At 42.2% G+C, this 22,466-nt stretch overlaps 1 protein-coding gene across 2 annotated transcripts in view; it reads left to right on the top strand.

Moving 5' to 3' along the window:
• Positions 1-4,733: 4,733 nt before the first annotated feature.
• Positions 4,734-22,466, top strand: part of LOC120064518 (E3 ubiquitin-protein ligase DTX1-like) — a 60,847-nt gene continuing 43,114 nt past the window's right edge. For both annotated transcript variants that reach the window (XM_039015228.1, XM_039015149.1), the window contains exon 1: positions 4,734-4,992. In XM_039015228.1, coding sequence (XP_038871156.1) covers positions 4,734-4,992 — 259 coding nt within the window. The remainder of the gene's footprint in view (positions 4,993-22,466) is intronic.

Genomic DNA, 22,466 nt, shown 5'->3' with positions numbered 1-22,466 from the left:
GTGATAGATGGACACAAACTTCTGGTCAACACCCATAATTTTGGCCACTTGGGCAACCACATCTCCTATGAGATGTGTCCCATTGTCTGCAGACAAACCTCAGGCACTCCGAACCTGAGTATAATTTCCCTAACTAGCAATGTTTCCACCACCAGACCAGAGGACATTTCTCCAAAAAGTACGATATTTGTCCCCATGCACACAGTTGCTAACTGTAGTCTGGCTTTTTTATGGCGGTTTTGGAGTAGTGGCTTCTTCCTTGCTGAGCGGCCTTTCAGGTTATTTCAATATAGGGCTTGTTTTACTGTGGATATAGATACGTTTGTACCTGTTTCCTCCAGCATCTTCACAGGGTCCTTTGCTGTTGTTCTGGGATTGATTTGAACTTTTCGCACCAAAGTACGTTCATCTCTAGGAGACAGAACGCATCTCCTTCCTGAGCAATATGACGACTGCATGGTCCCATGGTGTTTATACTTGCGTACTATTGTTTGTACAGATGAACGTGGTACCTTCAGGCATTTGGAAATTGCTCCTAATGATAAACCAGACTTGTGGAGGTCAAATTTTTTTTCTGAGGTCTTGGCTGATTTCTTTTGATTTTCCCATGATAAGCAAAGAGGCACTGAGTTTGAAGGTAGGCCTTGAAATACATCCACAGGTACACCTCCAATTGACTCAAATTATGTCAATTAGCCTATCAGAAGCTTCTAAAGCCATGACATCATTTTCTGGAATTTTCCAAGCTGTTTAAAGGCACAGTCAACTTAGTGTATGTAAACTAGAATTGTGATACAGAGAATTATAAGTGATATAATCTGTCTGTAAACAATTGTTCGAAAAATTACAAAGTAGATGTCCTATCCAACTTGCCAAAACTATAGTTTGTTAACAAGAAATGTGTGGAGTGGTTGCAAAACGAGTTTTAATGACTCCAACCTAAGTGTACGTAAACTTCCGACTTCAACTGTACCTCAAATACCTCATACCCCTGCTCCATTCTCATGTATTTTATTGTCCCCCACGATGAAATTGGGAAGGGACTGTGAATCTGTCAGTATGTTCATCACACGCGATATCTCACAGTACTGGCCCGATTTTTGATGAAACCTGGGTGAATTACGTGTCTTGTTATAGAGATCTGGCATTTGCAAACTTACACTGATTGGGCCACGGTGGGTATAGTAATTACCTAAAATATCATTAGTGGAGGATGACATGTTTACTATTTGCATTATTTATGTTACAAAAGAAAAGGACTGGCTCATCTAGTCGATCTACTGCATTTTCTATGTGTTATTTATAGGCAGAAAAGGGCCTCATATTGTATCATAGGTTGAAAGATACGGAGAGACAGTTTATGGGATGAATGAAATTTTGGGCATAATTGCATTACTTACCTATAGCCTACATTTCCATATCTAGACACAAGATGTCACTATACTATCAGTACAGACTGTCAACGACAAATATTTATATCAAAAGACTAAATAGAGCATACAGGGATAGAACAAATAGGCGTAGTGATTGAGGAGACACAGCCAGAGCAGGGCTTGAACCATGTAACTATGGAGTTGCAGAACAAGTACAGGACTACAGGTCCAGACCTCTTAGCGGAGACTGTAGTAGGTTACACTATATGAGAGAGAGAGAGAGGCGAAGGCAACTTTACCACAAGTGCTGATCTAGGATCAGGTCCCCTCCTGTCCATATTGCCTAATCTTATTAATTATGACCTTAAAGGCCAAACTGATCCTATATCAGCACTCTGAGACACTGTAACACAGTCAAATCTCTACAAGTACATAGGGCTCAATTTGGGATTTGGCCTAGACCAAGTCCCTCACACTGCACACCTCTCTGATGGCTCCATCCCACCAATGTAGCAATCTTTGCAAACGGCAACAGTGTAGCGCCCCTTACAGGTCTCGAACCCATGTTCTTCAGCCCGTAGTCAGACCTGCTAACCACTGCTTCAATAAGTATTGACCCGTTTTGGGGGAGGTCGTAACAGGTTTACCTAGACACGGTTCGCTACACTATAATAATGTCAAATTCATAACTCAAGTCATACGTAGAAGTATCCGCTGCCGCAAGACTGGTCTTTCTGTTAGGCCTATCTCTCTATAGCCTACTATCCTATTTTATCTCTTTTGTCGCTTCCCACAACGATGCTACTGAGGGTTGTGGAGCAACAGTCCAGTGTGCTGTTATGTGCACACCGCGTAGGCTTTTCTCCCAGTGTCGACTTGGGTCTACCGAATGTAGCCTAATGAAATTCACGGGAAGCCCTCAGATCAAAGCGTTGAAGATGACCAATTTCATGCAATGATTTTTAACATTTGTTGAATAAATAGGCTTATATAGTTGATTTAATTCATTTCCATGTTACCAATATGTTGCTGTTTTTAGAATAGACTGTTCACCGTCGTCTCATTTTCACTTTAGCGACGCAACATCCTCTGAATTTTCCACAACTCTACGCGATTACGCGCGTAGCCAAGAGGACGGTAGAGATTTGCATCACAGGTGCTCGTGGACCTTTGTGCGTAATTTTGGACCACTTTGCATGTTCAGTGTATAAGCGAATTCATTTAATACATCAAAGGGGAAAACACCAGAACAGTCCTACAGCAAGAATGGTTCTGCACCTCTAACGTTCGGTTGATTGTAATTGGGGCATGCGTTTTATTGTTTATCCATAGCGGACTGTCGGAGTTTCGATAAACCTAGATGCAAAAAACAAAACATAGCAAATAATTGGAAATAACACGAGGCACTGCTTGATTATGAGGGTATCCATAATCTGAAAAGCATTTTTATTTGTAATTTTAAGGAAGGAAATATTACAGGCTTGAATAACGCTTCTGTCCTGCACAATAGAAGACAACATTTGTAAGTATGCCTGCGTTATAGCCTAGATCACAACCTATGATTTGATTTTGCACCTGTGTTTATTTTTGCATGAATCTGTCAATGCAAACTCCACTGGATTAGAACAATTAACCTCGATTATTACAATGGTTTATCGAGTCCAGCGAAAATTGTGCTTTAACGTCTATAGCCTATATATTTTTATTTAGAATTAACATCTCAGTACTATGTTTTGGATTAGGCTATATTTATATTCAACACAGACGCTTGAAAGGTGAATAGGAATGCAAAATGTCGGTATAGAGATCTCGATAATATTGTATACCATTGAGGAATATCGTGCCCATGATTGTAAATGATGAATAAATAAGCTGTAGTAATTAAATCCCAAACCAACCCCCACCCCTTCTACGCGATGGGCAGTGTGTGGATCATGATTGTCCAGTATTGCCAAGACATGGTATTACAATCTTCATCCCCAGGCCTATGGTTTTGCTTTGTGTAGGCTACATCCATGGCATGGTTGACTCCAATCATCCTTACATTGCTATTGATCAGGGTTTCCCAAACTTGGTCCTGGGGCCTCCCAGGGGTGAACGTTTTGGCTTTTGCCCTAGCACTACACCGCTGATTCAGATCATCTAATTTTGATAATGAGTTGATTATTTGAATCAGCTGTGTAGTGCTAGAGAAAAATTGGATAGTGAGTTGATTATTTAAAGCAGTTGTGTAGTGCTAGAGAAAAAAATGGATAGTGAATTGATTATTTAAAGCAGCTGTGTAGTGCTAGAGAAAAAAATGGATAGTGAGTTGATTATTTAAAGCAGCTGTTTAGTGCTAGAGAAAAATGGATTGTGTGTTGATTATTTATAGCAGTTGTGTAGTGCTAGAGGAGGGGTGTCAAACTCATTCCATGGAGGGCCTTGTGTCTTTTGGTTTTGCCTTTGAATTAAGACCTAGACAACCAGGTGAGGGGAGTTCCTTATTCATCAATCAAGTACAGGAGAGGAGCGAAAACCCGCAGACACTCAACCCTCCGTGGAATGAGTTTGACACGTGTGCTAGAGCAAAAACCAAAACGTCCACCCATGAGAGGCCCCAGGACCGAGTTTGGGAAACCCTGCAGTTGATAAATATGCTCATAACAGAGGAATTGTGTCACCATACTACCTAGAAATCACTACGCAAAGAATTTATGCTCCTGCAGCAGCATGCTTATTATGGGGTAATAACATTGCAAGTGTTGATGGTATCCTATGAATGTATTTAAATGGTCATCTGTTTAATATGGTTGTTGTTGCCATTTTTCCCCTTTAGTTAAAAGACATGGTGAGATTTCTTTTTTAAATCAACTCAGGACCAATTATACCATTGTGCATTTTCAATCTGGTTTGTATCACATGTACTTTCCTGTCTCCTGTCTGATTTAGAGTGTATATCCCATGTTCATTCTGCTGGGGTTTTCTGAGACTGCTCCGGCTGTATACTTTTGCAAAGCTCATCAGCATCAACATCTTCAGCCACTTCAAACACATCACGCCACAAGAGGAGGGAGCCTAGCTGCTTTTGGCATTTTAAAAAGACGCTGATCAAAGAAGAAGTCAAAACTGCAGTGAAGAAAACACCTTCAGTAAGACAGTGAGTTTCTTGAGTGAACCAGAAGACTCCACCGGACCTGTGCCCTGGAAACAACACCATTTGACTGAGAACTATCAGAGTGACTGCTGACCTCACAGCTGTAATTGTTGTTTTAAAAAAAGAAGAAGAAATGTGTGGGCATCTCTGGTGACCTGCTGGGTAGCAGTGGTCTTCTTGTGCTGTAGTAGGAGTGGCTGAACCACGATTACCATAGTGGGACAATGGCACGGCCAGGCTCTGGGGTGCTGGTGTCGGTCAACGGGCTGGGGTACCCCCCTCAGAACCTGGCCCGGGTGGTGGTGTGGGAGTGGCTGAATGAACATGGGCGCTGGCGGCCCTACAACGTGACAACTTGCCACCACATAGAGAACGTACTGAAGGGGGATACGCGGGGGACTGTGGTCCTTGGACAGGTGGATGCCCAGCTTGCCCCTTACGTCATAGACCTGCAGTCCATGCACCAGTTCAGACAGGACACAGGTAAGAACCATTCAAAAAAACTGTGTAGTTCATCATCATGTGATACATACAGGGGTCACAGACAATGATATAACTATTTCCTATTATTTATGAATTTCAATGGTTGAATAGATGAACAATGTAAAAGGTGCAGTCCATGCCACAGCATGCAGTACATATTATTTACAGTGCCTTCAGAAAGTATTCACACCCCTTGACTTTTTCCACATTTTGTTGTGTTACAGCCTGAATTTAAAATTGATTACATTTAGGTGTTGTGTTACTGATCTACACACAATACTCTATAAAGTCAAAGTGGAATTTTGTTTTTAGAAATTTGTACAAATTAATAAAAAATGAAAAGCTGAAAAGTCTTGAGCCAATAAGTATTCAACCACTTTGTTATGGCAAGCCTAAATAACTTCAGGAGTAAAAACGTGCTTAACAAGTCACACAATAATTTGCATGGATTAACTCTAACTAACAAGATTTTTGAATGACTACCCCATCTCTGTACCCACCACACACAATTATCTGTAAGGTCCCTCAGTCGAGCAGTGACTTTCACGCACAGATTAAACGACAAAGACCAGGGAGGTTTTCCAATGCCTTGCAAAGAAGGACACCTACTGGTAGATGGGTAACATTTTTTAAAAGAAGACATTGAACATTCCTTTGGTAAAAGGAAATTAATTTATTTCCATGACAGATTTAAAAAGCAATTTTGGACTGACCATTGTAGATATTTTCAAATACATGCAACGTAAAAGTTTCATATCAAGACATTTCGATTTGAATCTTTTGGACATCAGAGTAATCTTGAGGGAACCCTATTTGAGTCAGAAAATATATTCATATGGTAGGTAAGATATATATATATTTATATATAAAACATTGCAGAGAGCCTTTCCAACTGAAACTCTTCAAGAAAAATATAAGCTACTGGAACCAAAACTTTAAAATAACTGATATTGGAGGGAATGTTGGAACATAACTAATGAAATTACAGTTCTGTAATTTCATGTACGCTTAGTCCAGTATAAACTAATGTATAGAATTTACACAAATTTCACAAATTCTACAGCACAACGGAAGTATAAAACTAATATTGACTCAATAATCCATGCCTTCTGGGAATGCTATAAAGCCCAAAAGTTATGGGCGGAGTTAGAAAGTTGGCTGTCAGAAGTAGTACAATGTAAATGTACTTTTAATCCGTCTGTCTGCATATTTCAAGACATGGCATATGAGGGTGCAGTGAGATACCCAATGGGTTGGACAAATAATTTTCTTGTCATCTTGAAAAAACCTAAAGTGGGGAGAACAAGTATTTGATACACTGCCGATTTTGCAGGTTTTCCTACTTACAAAGCATGTAGAGGTCTGTAATTTTTTATCATAGGTACACTTCAACTTCAAAAATCCAGAAAATCACATTGTATGATTTTTAAGTAATTAATTTGCATTTTATTGCATGACATAAGTATTTGATCACCTACCAACCAGTAAGAATTCCGGCTCTCACAGACCTGTTAGTTTTTCTTTAAGAAGCCCTCCTGTTCTCCACTCATTACCTGTATTAACTGCACCTGTTTGAACTCGTTACCTGTATAAAAGACACCTGTCCACACACTCTCTCCACAATGGCCAAGACCAGAGAGCTGTGTAAGGACATCAGGGATAACATTGTAGACCTGCACAAGGCTGGGATGGGCTACAGGACAATAGGCAAGCAGCTTGGTGAGAAGGCAACAACTGTTGGCGCAATTATTAGAAAATGGAAGAAGTTCAAGATGACGGTCAATCACCCTCGGTCTGGGGCTCCATGCAAGATCTCACCTCGTGGGGCATCAATGATCATGAGGAAGGTGAGGGATCAGCCCAGAACTACACGGCAGGACCTGGTCAATGACCTGAAGAGAGCTGGGACCACAGTCTCAAAGAAAACCATTAGTAACACACTACGCCATCATGGATTAAAATCCTGCAGCGCACGCAAGGTCCCCCTGCTCAAGCCAGCGCATGTCCAGGCCCGTCTGAAGTTTGCCAATGACCATCTGGATGATCCAGAGGAGGAATGGAGGAATGAGGTCATGTGGTCTGATGAGACAAAAATAGAGCTTTTTGGTCTAAACTGCACTCACTGTGTTTGGAGGAAGGATGAGTACAACCCCAAGAACACCATCCCAACCGTGAAGCATGGAGGTGGAAACATCATTCTTTGGGGATGCTTTTCTGCAAAGGGGACAGGACGACTGCACCGTATTGAGGGGAGGATGGATGGGGCCATGTATCGCGAGATCTTGGACAACAACCTCCTTCCCTCAGTAAGAGCATTGAAGATGGGTCGTGGCTGGGACTTCCAGCATGACAACGACCCGAAACACACAGCCAGGGCAACTAAGGAGTGGCTCCGTAAGCAGCATCTCAAGGTCCCGGAGTGGCCTAGCCAGTCTCCAGACCTGAACCCAATAGAAAATCTTTGGAGGGAGCTGAAAGTCCGTATTGCCCAGCAACAGCCCCGAAACCTGAAGGATCTGGAGAAGGTCTGTATGGAGGATTGGGCCAAAATCCCTGCTGCAGTGTGTGCAAACCTGGTCAAGAACTACAGGAAACGTATGATCTCTGTAATTGCAAACAAAGGTTTCTGTACCAAATATTAAGTTCTCCTTTTCTGATGTATCAAATACTTATGTCATGCAATAAAATGCAAATGAATTACTTAAAAATCATGCAATGTGATTTTCTGGATTTTTGTTTTAGATTCCGTCTCTCACAGTTGAAGTGTACCTATGATAAAAAATTACAGACCTCTACATGCTTTGTAAGTAGGAAAACCTGCAAAATCGGCAGTGTATCAAATACTTGTTCTCCCCACTGTATATACTTAACTGGAAATCAACCAATCCTCCATCGTTAACACAATGGAAAGGTCAAATGCTTTATTATCTAAATGTTGATAGTATGTGGGCGATGGAGAGAGACAAAATGGTGCAGTTTGAGGCCGTGTGGCGGAGAGTGATACGGGCGCTGGAGATGGGGTGTGAGCAGGTGGGTCTGGGCATGGGTGATGTTGTGGATGTTTGTGTGCATCTGTTGTCGCTTCTATGTGGATGTTTTGCATTGTAATTTTAAAAAATCATACATAAAATCTTACATCCTTCCTAACTTAATTAATGGAGAGAAAGGAAACTGCTCAGGAGACCAATGGTGATTTGAAACCAGTTAGAGTTAAATTGCTGCGAGCATGGATGAACAACATTGTTGTTCTGCTAAATGACTTAAATGTAAATGTTGTTACTCCACAATACTAACCTAAATGACAGAGTGAAAAGAAGGAAGCCTGTACAGAATAAAAATATTCCAAAACATGCATCCTGTTTGCAATAAGGCACTAAAGTAATACTGCTAAAAATGTATCAAAGAACTTAACTTTTTGTCCTGAATACAAAGCATTGTGTTTTGGGCAAATATAACACATCACTGAGTACCACTCTTCATATTTTGAAGCATGGTGGTGGATGCATCATGTTATGAGTATGCTTGTCATCAGCAAGGACTAGGAAGTTTTTTAGGATTAAAAAAAAAAGGAATAGAGCTAAGCACATGCAAAGTCCTAGAGGAAAACCTGGTTCAATCTGCTTTCCAACAGACACTGGGAGACAAATCCACCTTTCAGCAGGACAATAACCTAAACACAAGGCCAGATATACACTGGAGTTACGTACCAAGACGACATTGTATCTTCCTGAGTGGCCTTTTTACAGTTTTGATTTAAATCGTCTTGGAAATCTCTGGCAACACTTAAATGGCTGTCTAGCAATGATCAACAAGCAACATGACAGAGCTTGAAGAATTTAAAAAATAATAATGGGCAAATATTGTACAATCCAGGTTTGACTTACCCAGAAAGACTCACAGCTATAATCACTGTCATAGGTGATTCTAACATGTATTGACTCATGAGGTCCCATTAATTAAATATGCTATGTCATTGGAGGAGTGGTTGAGTGACCGACTTTTCCCCCTCATATCTTGTTTCTGTGGCTACAGCTAGAGATGCAGGTGTAATTTGGTTAGCTAGCAAGAAATGTGAATCGCTTTGCTAGCTAACTAGCTATACTGAACTTGAACAACTGTTATCCAGTCAGCATATCGCTTGTGTTCGTAAATTAACTCTGCCGATCTACTCCGTTTTCAGATCACTCTCGTCTGTGTGCCAGAGAGCGCATAATAACTGATGAATTTACAGACGCGCAACACCCGCTGAATATGACCAGTGTCAGTAAATGTCAGCAAAAAAGTAATTAAATTGTTGCCAGCAGCAGTGTTAGTCACTAATGTTCTAGATAACATGTAAATAGCCTAACTAGCTCTGCTAGGGTGAGTAAAATGGTCAGAGTTAGGTGTTCTCTCATTAATGTCTGGAAGTAGTTAGCAAGCTAGCCAACTTGAGCTAGTTAGCTTGGGTGCTTGACTACCTTTGGGAGGAACGCTCGGATCAACCCTACTCCTCTGACAGAGCGTCCAGTGTCATAGTGCAGTGCGCACTCTGAACACTCGGGGCGCGAAACGCTCTGAATTTACAAACAGACAATCTGACAACGCTCTGAATTTACGAACGACCCAGAGCACACTGGAGGCAATTTATGAACGCACCCTTAGTTGTCAATCAAATGTATTTGGCATCGATCAAATGGGCGGGCAGGCAAGTTCCCATTCAGTTGTCAAAATGTGGGTTGGGACAAGCATTTTATTCCCCATCGAAGGCCAACTAGCTGAAAACGTGTCAGAGGGTTTATCTAATGTTCACTCATTAGATTTGATCTCATCTCGCTCTGGCTATCATTAGTTGTTGATCTTGTTGTTGTTGATGTACATAACTGAGGGAGAGAGCCTACCTTTTCATGGTTGTTTGATCAGTAGGACTGTAAAGTTCCCAAATCTAAGAGGACTCCCATGGTATTTACATATTTGCAGAAATACATTCACGGCGAATGCGTGTGTTCTAGTGATCTAAAGTCGCGCTTTTGTTACTGGCTGTAAACACAGTCCAGTCTGAAGTGTATGATGGCAGGCCCGTGTGGCAAATAGTTATTTGCATAAAGGTCTGTTGTTGCTCTGATTGGCTATGGCGCACCGGTCTGCGTAGACTCCGGGCCGGACAAGACATGTTGTTTAGGTTTTATTTGTTGCTATAAATGTCTATAAATTGTCCAAACACACAGCCATTTCCCCACTCTATATTGCTATAGAATTTTCACAAATGCCTTAATCTACATTATTCCCAAACATTCTATGAGTTTGTGAAAAAGGGCTCGCTTGGTCAGAAAATGTCAAAAAAAAGTGTCATGTTCTTCCTGGGGGTGTATATGAACGGATTTGAATACGATTTCATGTTTCAAAAACGCTGTCAGTTCCACTTCCATTCCCTCCTCTTCTATGCTACAGTTTTAATGTCATGACCTTGCTGAGGCAGCGGAGCGTTTGTCAAGTGAGCAACTGCTATAATCGCCACTCTCCATCACCATAAAAAAAGGACAATTTATATTTTCTGTAAAAAAAATAATTGTGAACGATAAATCATTTCATGTTTGGTTTTGATGTGGTATTTTCATGGTTCATCTTATTGTCTCTTCCCAGTACTCACAGTGGTGACAAACCTATCAATCATTTATGATGAGCAAAGCGACCTTTCACTCCATCTAGTTAGTAGATAGAGATATTCTTAGAAATAGAGATATCCAATAGATATTCAGTACATAAACCAAAGGTTACAATCCCAGCAAAAATAAACCGTAACGTACTAGGCTTTTCATTCATCCTTTAGGTTGTTTGGTCATTGAGCTTCCAAATGTATTCCACTGAGGTGTTCATCTGCCTACCTCTGTTGCTTCTGTTTATTGGACACGTTTGCGTCTGAGTTATGATTGTGTTTGCCTAAGATTATCAAAGCGTTTTTGTCTGAGTTTTAGATGTATCTGCCGTCGCAGTGTGTTGCGGGAGAGTATGCATGCATGCGGGCGAGGTCACAGTGCCGAGAACGAGCTGCTGTCCGGATCTTGGAATCTATTCAACCCATAGAGTACAGGTTGGCTAAGCCTACCTACAGTAGGCTAATGGGTGTTACTGTTTCATCAGGGAGCCACAAAGATGAAGTAAACAAATGTAATCACTGAATTCACATTACGTTTGCTATTTCATTCAGCCACAGAATTGAAACAAATAATTTTGTATCCAAATTTTGCATTGTTTAAGGTTAAGAGATATCATGCACGCAAAGTAATTAGACTGGGTGTATAAGTATGCCTCCAGGATAATATGGCAAAGTTGGCCTCACGTATAGGCCCTTGAACAAATCAATAAAACCAAGGACATCCAAAATCCATCAGATTAACAGTTTTTAATGAAGCCAGCAATGACAGTATACAGGTATTATTGCATATTGACTAACCAATCGCAGTGAAATTGCACTGAACAAAAATATAAATGCAACAATTTCAAAGATTTTACTGAGTTACAATTCATATAACAAAATCAGTCAATTTAAATAAATTCATTAGGACCTAATCAATGGATTTCACATGACTGGGAATACAGATATTCATCTGTTGGTCACAGATAGCTTCTTTTTTTTTAAAGGTAGGGGCTTAGATCAGAAAACCAGTCAGTATCTGGTGAGACCACCATTTGCCTCATGCAGCGTGACACATCTCCTTCGCATAGAGTTTATCAGGCTGTTGATTGTGGAATGTTGTCCCACTCCTCTTCAATGGCTGTACGAAGTTGCTGGATATTGGCGGGAACTGGAACAGCCTGTCGTACACGTCAATCCAGAGCATCCCAAATATGCTCAATGGGTGACGTCTGGTGAGTCTTCAGGCCATGGAAGAACTGGGACATTTTCAGCTTCTAGGAATTGTTCACAGAGCCTTGCAACATGGGACCGTGCAGTATCATGCTGAAAAATGAGGTGATGGCAGCGGATTAATTGCATGACAATGGGCCTCAGGATCTCATCACAGTATCTCTGGGCATTCAAATTGCTATCGATAAAATTCAATTATGGTCGTTGTCCGTAGCTGATGCCTGCCCATACCATAACCCCACCGCCACTACGGGGCACTCTGTTTGCAACGTTGACATCAGCAAACCGCTTGCCCACACGACGCCATACACGCTGTCTGCTATCTGACTGGTACAGTTGAAACAGGAATTCATCTGTGAAGAGCACACTTCTCCAGCGTGCCATTGGCCATCGAAGGTGAGCATTTACCCACTGAAGTCTGTTACGATGCCAAACTGCAGTCAGGTCAAGACCCTGGTGAGGACAACGAGCATGCAGATGAGCTTCCCTGAGATGGTTTCTGATGGCAAAGTTCTTTGGTTGTGCAAATCCACAGTTTCATCAGCTGTCCGGGTTGCTGGTCTCAGACGATCCCGCAGATGAAGAAGCCAAATTTGGAGGTCCTGGGCTGGCGTGGTTACACGTGGTCTGCGGTTGTGAGGCCGGTTGCCAGTATTGCCAAATTCTATAAAACAACGTTGGTAGCGAAATTAACATTCAGTTCTCTGGCAACAGCTCTGGTGAACATTCCTGCAGTCAGCATGCCAATTACATGCTCCCTCAAAACTTGAGACATCAGTGGCATTGTGTTGTGACAAAACGGCACATTTTAGAGTGGCCTTTTATTGTCCCCAACACAAGGTGCACCTGTGTAATGATTATGCTGTTTAATCAGCTTCTTGATATGCCCCACCTGTCAGGTGGATAGATTATCTTGGCAAAGGAGAAATGCTCACAAACAGGGATTTGAGAGAAATCAGCTTTTTGTTCATATTGAACATTTCTGAGATATTTTATTTCAGCTCATGAAACATGGGACCAACACTTTTCTCTGTATACATCAATGATGTCGCTCTTGCTGCTGGTGAGTCTCTGATCCACCTCTACGCAGACGACACCATTCTGTATACTTCTGGCCCTTCTTTGGACACTGTGTTAACAACCCTCCAGACGAGTTTCAATGCCATACAACTCTCCTTCCGAGGCCTCCAATTGCTCTTAAATACAAGTAAAACTAAATGCATGCTCTTCAACCGATCGCTGCCTGCACCTGCCCGCCCGTCCAACATCACTACTCTGGACGGTTCTGACTTAGAATATGTGGACAACTACAAATACCTAGGTGTCTGGTTAGACTGTAAACTCTCCTTCCAGACTCACATCAAACATCTCCAATCCAAAGTTAAATCTAGAATTGGCTTCCTATTTCGCAACAAAGCATCCTTCACTCATGCAGCCAAACATACCCTTGTAAAACTATCCTACCGATCCTCGACTTCGGCGATGTCATTTACAAAATAGCCTCCAATACCCTACTCAATAAATTGGATGCAGTCTATCACAGTGCCATCCGTTTTGTCACCAAAGCCCCATATACTACCCACCACTGCGACCTGTACGCTCTCGTTGGCTGACCCTCGCTTCATACTCGTCGCCAAACCCACTGGCTCCAGGTCATCTACAAGACCCTGCTAGGTAAAGTCCCCCCTTATCTCAGCTCACTGGTCACCATAGCAGCACCCACTTGTAGCACGCGCTCCAGCAGGTATATCTCTCTGGTCACCCCAAAACCAATTCTTCCTTTGGCCGCCTCTCCTTCCAGTTCTCTGCTGCCAATGACTGGAATGAACTACAAAAATCTCTGAAACTGGAAACACTTATCTCCCTCACTAGTGTCATGACGTTGCCTGTTTGGGTACATCAAGCCCCATCCCCCTCTCCCTGCCACTCTCTGTCTCCCCCTTTCCTCCTTCAACCCATGCTGTGGCCAGAGAGATGTCGTAAATTCCTGAGAATCTCCTCATGGACACACAGTATAGCAGAGGGTAAAACTTTCATAGAGAACAAAGGGATTTCTTCCACCTCACAGAACTTGAGGTACGAACAGATTTCATGTTCCCGGAAAAAGTATAAAAGATTGGTGAAGATTCCAGCTATTAACTGGTCCGTTTGTCACAACTTGGGAAACTCATGGGAGACTGTGTGGCTACATTACCATACCACTGTTTATATAATAGCCTCAGATATGAGGTTTACATCTAATTGTTGTATAAGATGAATGAGTGAGTATGATACTGTTCGTGTAATTATGTAATATGATGTGGGACTGTTTAATGAAGAAAAATACAATTCCTTTTGATTTGAACTAAATCCGAGGACCCGCCCCTGAGCCCAGTTGGGTCAGACATCCTGGGACAGCCCCTTTCTGCAATCCTAATAAAAACCCAACTCTGAGAAATTATCACTAGACCATGTTTTTCTCCATTAGGAGAGGAACGAAGGTTGTGTACCATTGCTGAATCTTTAACCATACCACGTGGTTAAATTCTTAGACTATACCAACAGAATAAGAACAAGTCTTTGATATTGATTACTAGTCTGCAGCTAGGAATTCGATATCATTGAACGCGAAGAACGACAACCGCCGAAACATCCATTCTATAACGAATGTCACTCTGAACTATCCACAATAACCAAGACAGAGACGGACGAAACTCTCCAACAGAAACTAACTTTTCTCCAGCGATCAAGACGACACACTGAGCGTAAATATATACACTGCTCAAAAAAATAAAGGGAACACTTAAACAACACAATGTAACTCCAAGTCAATCACACTTCTGTGAAATCAAACTGTCCACTTAGGAAGCAACACTGATTGACAATAAATTTCACATGCTGTTGTGCAAATGGAATAGACAAAAGGTGGAAATTATAGGCAATTAGTAAGACACCCCCAAAAAAGGAATGGTTCTGCAGGTGGTGACCACACACCACTTCTCAGTTCCTATGCTTCCTGGCTGATGTTTTGGTCACTTTTGAATGCTGGCGGTGCTTTCACTCTAGTGGTAGCATGAGACGGAGTCTACAACCCACACAAGTGGCTCAGGTAGTGCAGTTCATCCAGGATGGCACATCAATGCGAGCTGTGGCAAAAAGGTTTGTTGTGTCTGTCAGCGTAGTGTCCAGAGCATGGAGGCGCTACCAGGAGACAGGCCAGTACATCAGGAGACGTGGAGGAGGCCGTAGGAGGGCAACAACCCAGCAGCAGGACCGCTACCTCCGCCTTTGTGCAAGGAGGTGCACTGCCAGAGCCCTGCAAAATGACCTCCAGCAGGCCACAAATGTGCATGTGTCAGCATATGGTCTCACAAGGGGTCTGAGGATCTCATCTCGGTACCTAATGGCAGTCAGGCTACCTCTGGCGAGCACATGGAGGGCTGTGCGGCCCCACAAAGAAATGCCACCCCACACCATGACTGACCTACCGCCAAACCGGTCATGCTGGAGGATGTTGCAGGCAGCAGAACGTTCTCCACGGCGTCTCCAGACTCTGTCACGTCTGTCACATGTGCTCATGTGCTCAGTGTGAACCTGCTTTCATCTGTGAAGAGCACAGGGCGCCAGTGGCGAATTTGCCAATCTTGGTGTTCTCTGGCAAATGCCAAACGTCCTGCACGGTGTTGGGCTGTAAGCACAACCCCCACCTGTGGACGTCGGGCCCTCATACCACCCTCATGGAGTCTGTTTCTGACCGTTTGAGCAGACACATGCACATTTGTGGCCTGCTGGAGGTCATTTTGCAGGGCTCTGGCAGTGCACCTCCTTGCACAAAGGCGGAGGTAGCGGTCCTGCTGCTGGGTTGTTGCCCTCCTACGGCCTCCTCCACGTCTCCTGATGTACTGGCCTGTCTCCTGGTAGCGCCTCCATGCTCTGGACACTACGCTGACAGACACAACAAACCTTTTTGCCACAGCTCGCATTGATGTGCCATCCTGGATGAACTGCACTACCTGAGCCACTTGTGTGGGTTGTAGACTCCGTCTCATGCTACCACTAGAGTGAAAGCACCGCCAGCATTCAAAAGTGACCAAAACATCAGCCAGGAAGCATAGGAACTGAGAAGTGGTGTGTGGTCACCACCTGCAGAACCATTCCTTTTTTGGGGGTGTCTTACTAATTGCCTATAATTTCCACCTTTTGTCTATTCCATTTGCACAACAGCATGTGAAATTTATTGTCAATCAGTGTTGCTTCCTAAGTGGGCAGTTTGATTTCACAGAAGTGTGTTTGACTTGGAGTTACATTGTGTTGTTTAAGTGTTCCCTTTATTTTTTTGAGCAGTGTATATATATTGATTGCAATTGTTCCCGAATGAGTGAGCGTTCATGTGTAAAGGATTAGCATGTCAATTGTTATAATTATGAACTCTGCAGTGACTTCTTGGTCGACCCCCCCCCCCCCCCATTTCCCCTTTGTCTAACAAGCCGCCATGCCGGTTCAGCCCACTAGGGCTTATTCTCCTACCATTTCATGTAACCATTTTAAGTATGTTTGTTTGTTTATGCATTTCTGTGAATTACTTAGTTAGTAATAAATAAATGATTTAAGACAATTGATGTATGGATGACTCATGGTGAAGACTGGGTTCGTGCAGATAACCAACAATTTACAACGTTTGGAATGAGACTAACGTGAGGTAAAATAAATAAATCATTAATCAGAAGACTATTGATCAGATATGAAAATATCTGAAAGGTTATATTGGGAAATTATAACTTTGTAATCTGACTACTTTCCCTGTTGCCCCAACTTCCTAGTTAATTATTACGTTATTATTTAGTTGATCGCGTAATAACTAATTACAGAGAATCTTTGATAAAAACTAAGTCTTCAATTTAATGACAGTAAAGACACTAGCTTTAAGCACCAGCTGTCAGAGCAGCTCACAGATTACTGCACCTGTAGATAGCCCATCTATAATTTAGCCCAAACAACTACCTCTCCCCCTACTGTATTTTCTTTATTTTTTATTTTGCTCCTTTGCACCCCATTATTTCTATCTTTACTTTGCACATTCTTCCACTGCAAATCTATCATTCCAGTGTTTTACTTGCTATATTGTATTCACTTCGCCACCATGGCCATTTTTTGCCTTTACCTCCCTTATCTCATCTCATTTGCTCACATTGTATATAGACTTTTCTTTTTTTTTCTACTGTATTATTTACTGTATGTTTGTTTTACTCCATGTGTAACTCTGTGTTGTTGTATGTGTCGAACTGCTTTGCTTTATCTTGGCCAGGTCGCAATTGTAAATGAGAACTTGTTCTCAACTTGGTTAAATAAAGGTGAAATAAAAACTAAATAAAAACACTTTACATGTTGCATTTATATTATTGTTCAGTATAGATGAAGTCTAGTCATGATCAGTTTCATATATTCTATTCAGGTAATCTTAGTAGATTGTCTTGGTAGCGGCATTGACATTGTTGGTTGGCTAGCAAACAAAACATGAGTTACACATCGTTCACTTTTGGGGAAACAGCCACTTCAAAACAAGTCAAAGTTTATTTGTCACGTATGCCAAATACAACAGGTGTAGACCTTACAGTGAAATGCTTACTTACAAGCCCTAACCAACAGTGCAATTTTTAAGTAAAAAAAGGTATTAGGTAAACAATAGATAAGTAAAGAAAAAATAAACAGTAAAATGACAGTGAAAATAACAGTAGCGAGGCTATATACAGGTGGTACCGGTACAGAGTCAATGTGCGGGGGCATCGGTTAATCGATCTAATTGAGGTAATATGTACATGAATGTATAGTTAAAGTGACTATGCATAGATGATAAACAGAGAGTAGCAGCAGCGTAAAAGAGGGGTTGGCGGGGGACACAGACACACAATGCAAATAGTTCGGGTAGCCATTTCATTACCTGTTCAGGAGTCTTATGGCTTGGGGGTAAAAGCTGTTGAGAAGCCTTTTGGTCACTTGGTAGCTAGCTATCGTTAGTTCAAATAAAGCAAAATGATGTATTAATATGAAAGTGCAATTATAAAGTATAAACCCTTAATTTCTGAATGAGGTCCTAGAAGAAGGGTTCTCGGTTGAACGTGGACGCGTATCAGACAATCCTTAAGTTGCACTTTGAAACCCACGCCCATTGTGACGTATAGCACCGCCCACCAGTTGAAATGGTGTGAGAAGACTGTGTCCCATACCAGCTAGTGCGGTCTATTCCTTTTTCATAAAATATCAACTCACTTAGGTTTCACAGCATTGGCTAACAATAATGTTTTGCTATGTGGATTGAAATCATATTAGCTGGTGTGAATGTGACAGAGGCAGTAACTTAGCATGGCTGCCTGTCAAACTTGCCTACAGAAGTGCCGTGGGTGATTTCTTTTTTGCTCTTCCTGTCATTGTGCCCTCTTATAGAGTATAACAGAGAGCTGCACGTGTCTAGGACTGGGTGGCTGAGATAGAGAGAGGAGCCAGACAACCATTTGTCAGCCATTACCATGGCGCTGGGCCTGACGTTTATCGCTCCTCATTGTGGCATTCTCCGTGTTACCTTCCCCCTCAGCTGGGATAAAACTGTCACAAAAGGTCCAGACGGACGACATCCTGGACACCCTCTCCTCCTAAAAACTGTGATAGGCTCCTCAAGCTATGGCTGTCCTATTGATCTGTCTTCATATAGGGCCCTGGTGAGAGGCAATGCCATATTGATGCACTGCCACCATTTACATGAAACTGTAGCCTCAGCTCTGTTTATGGCTTTCAATACATTTGTTTACAGTGGATGTTTGCTATGTGAAGGACAGGTGCAAAACCACAATCAATCAGACTGCTGTAGGGCCTCGTATTCTTCCTTGGGAAGACCACGGTTTATATGCCAGTGGGGATTCTGTCTACTGCAGCTGTGGATGGAGCTAGAGGCTGGACACAGCAGTGTTGTGTTATGCTTGTGTGTCCATGGTGAGCCAGGTTGAGTGTGAGTGCTCTGTCATTTGGGTGGTGTGTGTTCTCTCTCTTCACGCTGTCCGGGATCTGGACAGTCTCCTGTGGCTTTGGGCAAACCCAGACCACCAATGGGTAGGATCCAGACCATAGACCTACACACACCAAACCCATAGCCCATACTACCCTAATGAGACCACAGCAGCTCTATTTTAACTCTTCTTCTCCCTGTATTCAGTGAAGCATGGCGGCAGCAGCACACACCACAGCCTGTGCAGCAGGGCCCCTCTCTCTATAAGCCTGCCAGGCACATCTACATGCTACTGCCATTTTAAACACAGGGGTTACACAGATCTCAGTTCAGCACTGGCTTGTGAAGAGAAGATACCAGTCTGTGGTGAAGTGTAAAAAATGTATTTACCAACTTATGCCTGCATAAGTGCATCCGTACATGTGTGTGTGTGGAAGAATATCTGTCTGGAGGCTGGAAATGGGTTGGTTCATATCCAACGTGGATCGATCCATTCACCTTCCCAGAGGGGTGTTTGAACCCCTAAACACTGCTGTGGACTGATCCCCTTTCACTCCACCAACTCCCATAGCACAACACAGGAGCTTATCAGCCAACGCTATCATACCCTAACACTCTCCCTGACACTTGCCAGTCTGATAGGGTTCACACTGCCATACATAACCTCAGTGCTGCATCTCCACCATTTCTCTCTTTCTCCTGATGATGGAAAGCCAGTGTAGAGAAGCCAGTAACCCCATTTATGCATCACACACTGTCACGGAACACTACATGAGTGTTACATATGCAGAACATGACATTAGACACACAAACACTGTTGTTTGTAATTTCATCCCATGAGACATGAATGTGCTATGCTATTTTAGCATGGAAATCAACACGCTTGAAACTCCACAGCAGCTTATGACTAATCAACATGTTGAACCCGTGACTACTTCATGTTATGCTATGACTATAAAGACATTATAGAATGTGTATACTGTACCACTGAGTGTACAGAACATTAGGAACACCTGCTCTTTCCATGACATAGACTGACCAGGTGAATCCAGGTGAAAGCAATGATCCCTTATTGATGTCACTTGTTAACTTCTTGCGACTACAGGGGGTGCTGTTCCGAATTAGCATTTTGTCGTCTCCAAATTAAACTGCCTAGTACTCAATTCTTGCTCGTACAATATGCATATTATTAATTCTATTGGATAGAAAACACTTTCTAGTTTCATACAAAGTTGGAATGATGTCTGTGGGTGACCCAGAACTCTTTCTACAGCGAAATCCATGACAGACAGTGAAAGGTCTGAGAGCGAAGCTCTGATTTCAGATCAGTTTTAAAAGTCTGTGTCTATCCTATGGAACGACACGAACTGCACCCGCCTTCCCCTGGATGTCAGTAACCAATGAGAAGTGGAATGGGCCTTCTGCGTAGCTCTCAGAGGTTATAAAGGACCAAGGAGTGAGGGTAGCCCCCCTTTCGACGCTCGCCTTTACGCAGGAAGACACCTCCGGATGCCATTTTCAAAGGCTCGGTTATCAACGTAAAATGTATCCGTCTGTAATTTAATTCGATATAGGACTTAGAAACATCATAAGGTAGTTAATTTAAACCGTTTTATAGCAATTTATATCCGTTTAGTGCGATTTTGATGCATTTCTATGTGAAGCACCGGGCACATTTCGGGGTCCCGGTCGAACGTTAGCGGGCATTTAGACGGACAAAGGACATCTTTCGACCAAAAGAAGATTAAACCCAAGAAAGAATACATTGCCCAAGAATCTGATGGAAGAACAGCTCAAAGTAAGCAATATTTAATATGATAAATCGTTGTTCTGTCGAAATATTTTAAACGCATATTTCGCCATTTTGTTTGGTATAGCTTCACTTGGCGAACCCTGTATTGAAAAGTAAGGATAATTTTAAAAATGTAAGTCAGCGGTTGCATTAAGAACTAATTTGTCTTTCGATTCCTGTCAACCCTGTATTTTTTAGTCAAGTATATGATTAGCTTTCAATTAAACTAGATCACTCTGATAGATGACGTCAGACATATTGAGGCTTGATTTCCTAGTATTTTTATTGTGTAACCACGGTTTTGTATGGCTAAATATGCACCTTTTCGAACAAACTGTATATGTATGTTGTAAAATGATGTTACAGGAGTGTCATCGGAAGAATTCTGAGAAGGTTAGTGAAAAAATTAATATATTTTGGCGATGATAACGTTATAGCTCCCTTTGCCTTGAATTCATGCTCTACTAACGTTTGTACATGTGGTATGCTAACTTATCGATTTATTGTGTTTTCGCTGAAAAACGCTTAGAAAATCTGAAATATGGTCTGAAATCACAAGAACTGTGTCTTTCCATTGCTATGCTTTGTCTATTTTTATGAAATGTTTTATGATGAGTAAATTGGTCATACACGTTGCTCTATCTAGTAATTCTAGTCGATTTGTGATGGTCGGTGCAATTGTAAACTGTGATTTCTACCTGAAATATGCACTTTTTTCTAACAACACCTATCCTATACCATAAATATGTTATCAGACTGTCATCTGATGAGTTTTTTTCTTGGTTTGTTGCTATCAATATCTTAGTTTAGCCGAATTGGTGATAGCTAGTGGTGGAGAGAGAAAATGGTGGACAAAGAAAGATGGTGTATTTTGCTAACGTGGTTAGCTAATAGATTTACATATTGTGTCTTCCCTGTAAAACATTTTAAAAAACAGAAATGATGGGTTTATTCACAAGATCTGTATCTTTCATCTGGTGTCTTGGACTTGTGATTTAATGATATTTAGATGCTACTATTTACTTGTGAAGCTATGCTAGCGATGCTAATCAGTGTGGGGGGGGTGGGGGGTGATCCCGGATACGGGGTTGATACTCGTGAAAGGTTAAATCCACTTCAATCAGTGTAGATGAAGGGGAGGAGACAGGTTAAAGAAGGATTTTTAAGCCTTGGGACAATTGAGACATGGATTGTGTATGTGTGCCATTCAGAGAGTGACGATTTAAGTGCCTTTGAACGGGGTATGGTAGTAAGTGCCAGGCGCACCGGTTTGAGTGTGTCAAGAACAGCAACGCTGGTGGGTGTTTCACGCTCAACATTTTCCGATGTGTATCAAGAATGGTCCACCACCCAAAAAACATCCAGCCAACTTGACATAACTGTGGAAAGCGTTGGAGTCAACATGGGCCAGCATCCCTGTGGAACTCTTTAGTCACATTGTGGAATTCATGCCCTGTAGATTTGAGGTTGTTCTGAGAGCAAAAGGGGGTTTAATTCAACATTAGAAAGCTATTCCTAATGTTTTGTGTCAAGGATCCCCCTGGTACTGCTGCTCATTCTCTTCACCAGTTCCGGAGGTTAACGTCACCGGCCTTCTAGGCTGCACTGAACTGTGTCATTATGCACACCTGGTTCCAATTCCTCACTGTGTTTGTAGAAATGTGCCCGTTGTTTCCCCATTGGGCTGTCGATTATTGTTCCCATGTCCGTTGGTCGTGTGAGTACTTATGTGTTGTCTCAGCCTGTGCTGCGTGTTTTGTGCATTGTGTTTTACGGGTCCTGTGTCGTTCTACGAGGTTTACCCTTGCTCTTTTGTTTGGGTACATCCCAGTGTTTTGTATACGTGTTTGTTTTGGGTG

Source organism: Salvelinus namaycush, chromosome 1, assembly GCF_016432855.1.
Source record: "Salvelinus namaycush isolate Seneca chromosome 1, SaNama_1.0, whole genome shotgun sequence".
NCBI classification, from domain to species: Eukaryota; Metazoa; Chordata; class Actinopteri; order Salmoniformes; family Salmonidae; genus Salvelinus; species Salvelinus namaycush.
The sequence above is the reverse complement of the archived record's forward strand: the minus strand, read 5'-3'. Positions and strand labels throughout refer to the sequence as shown.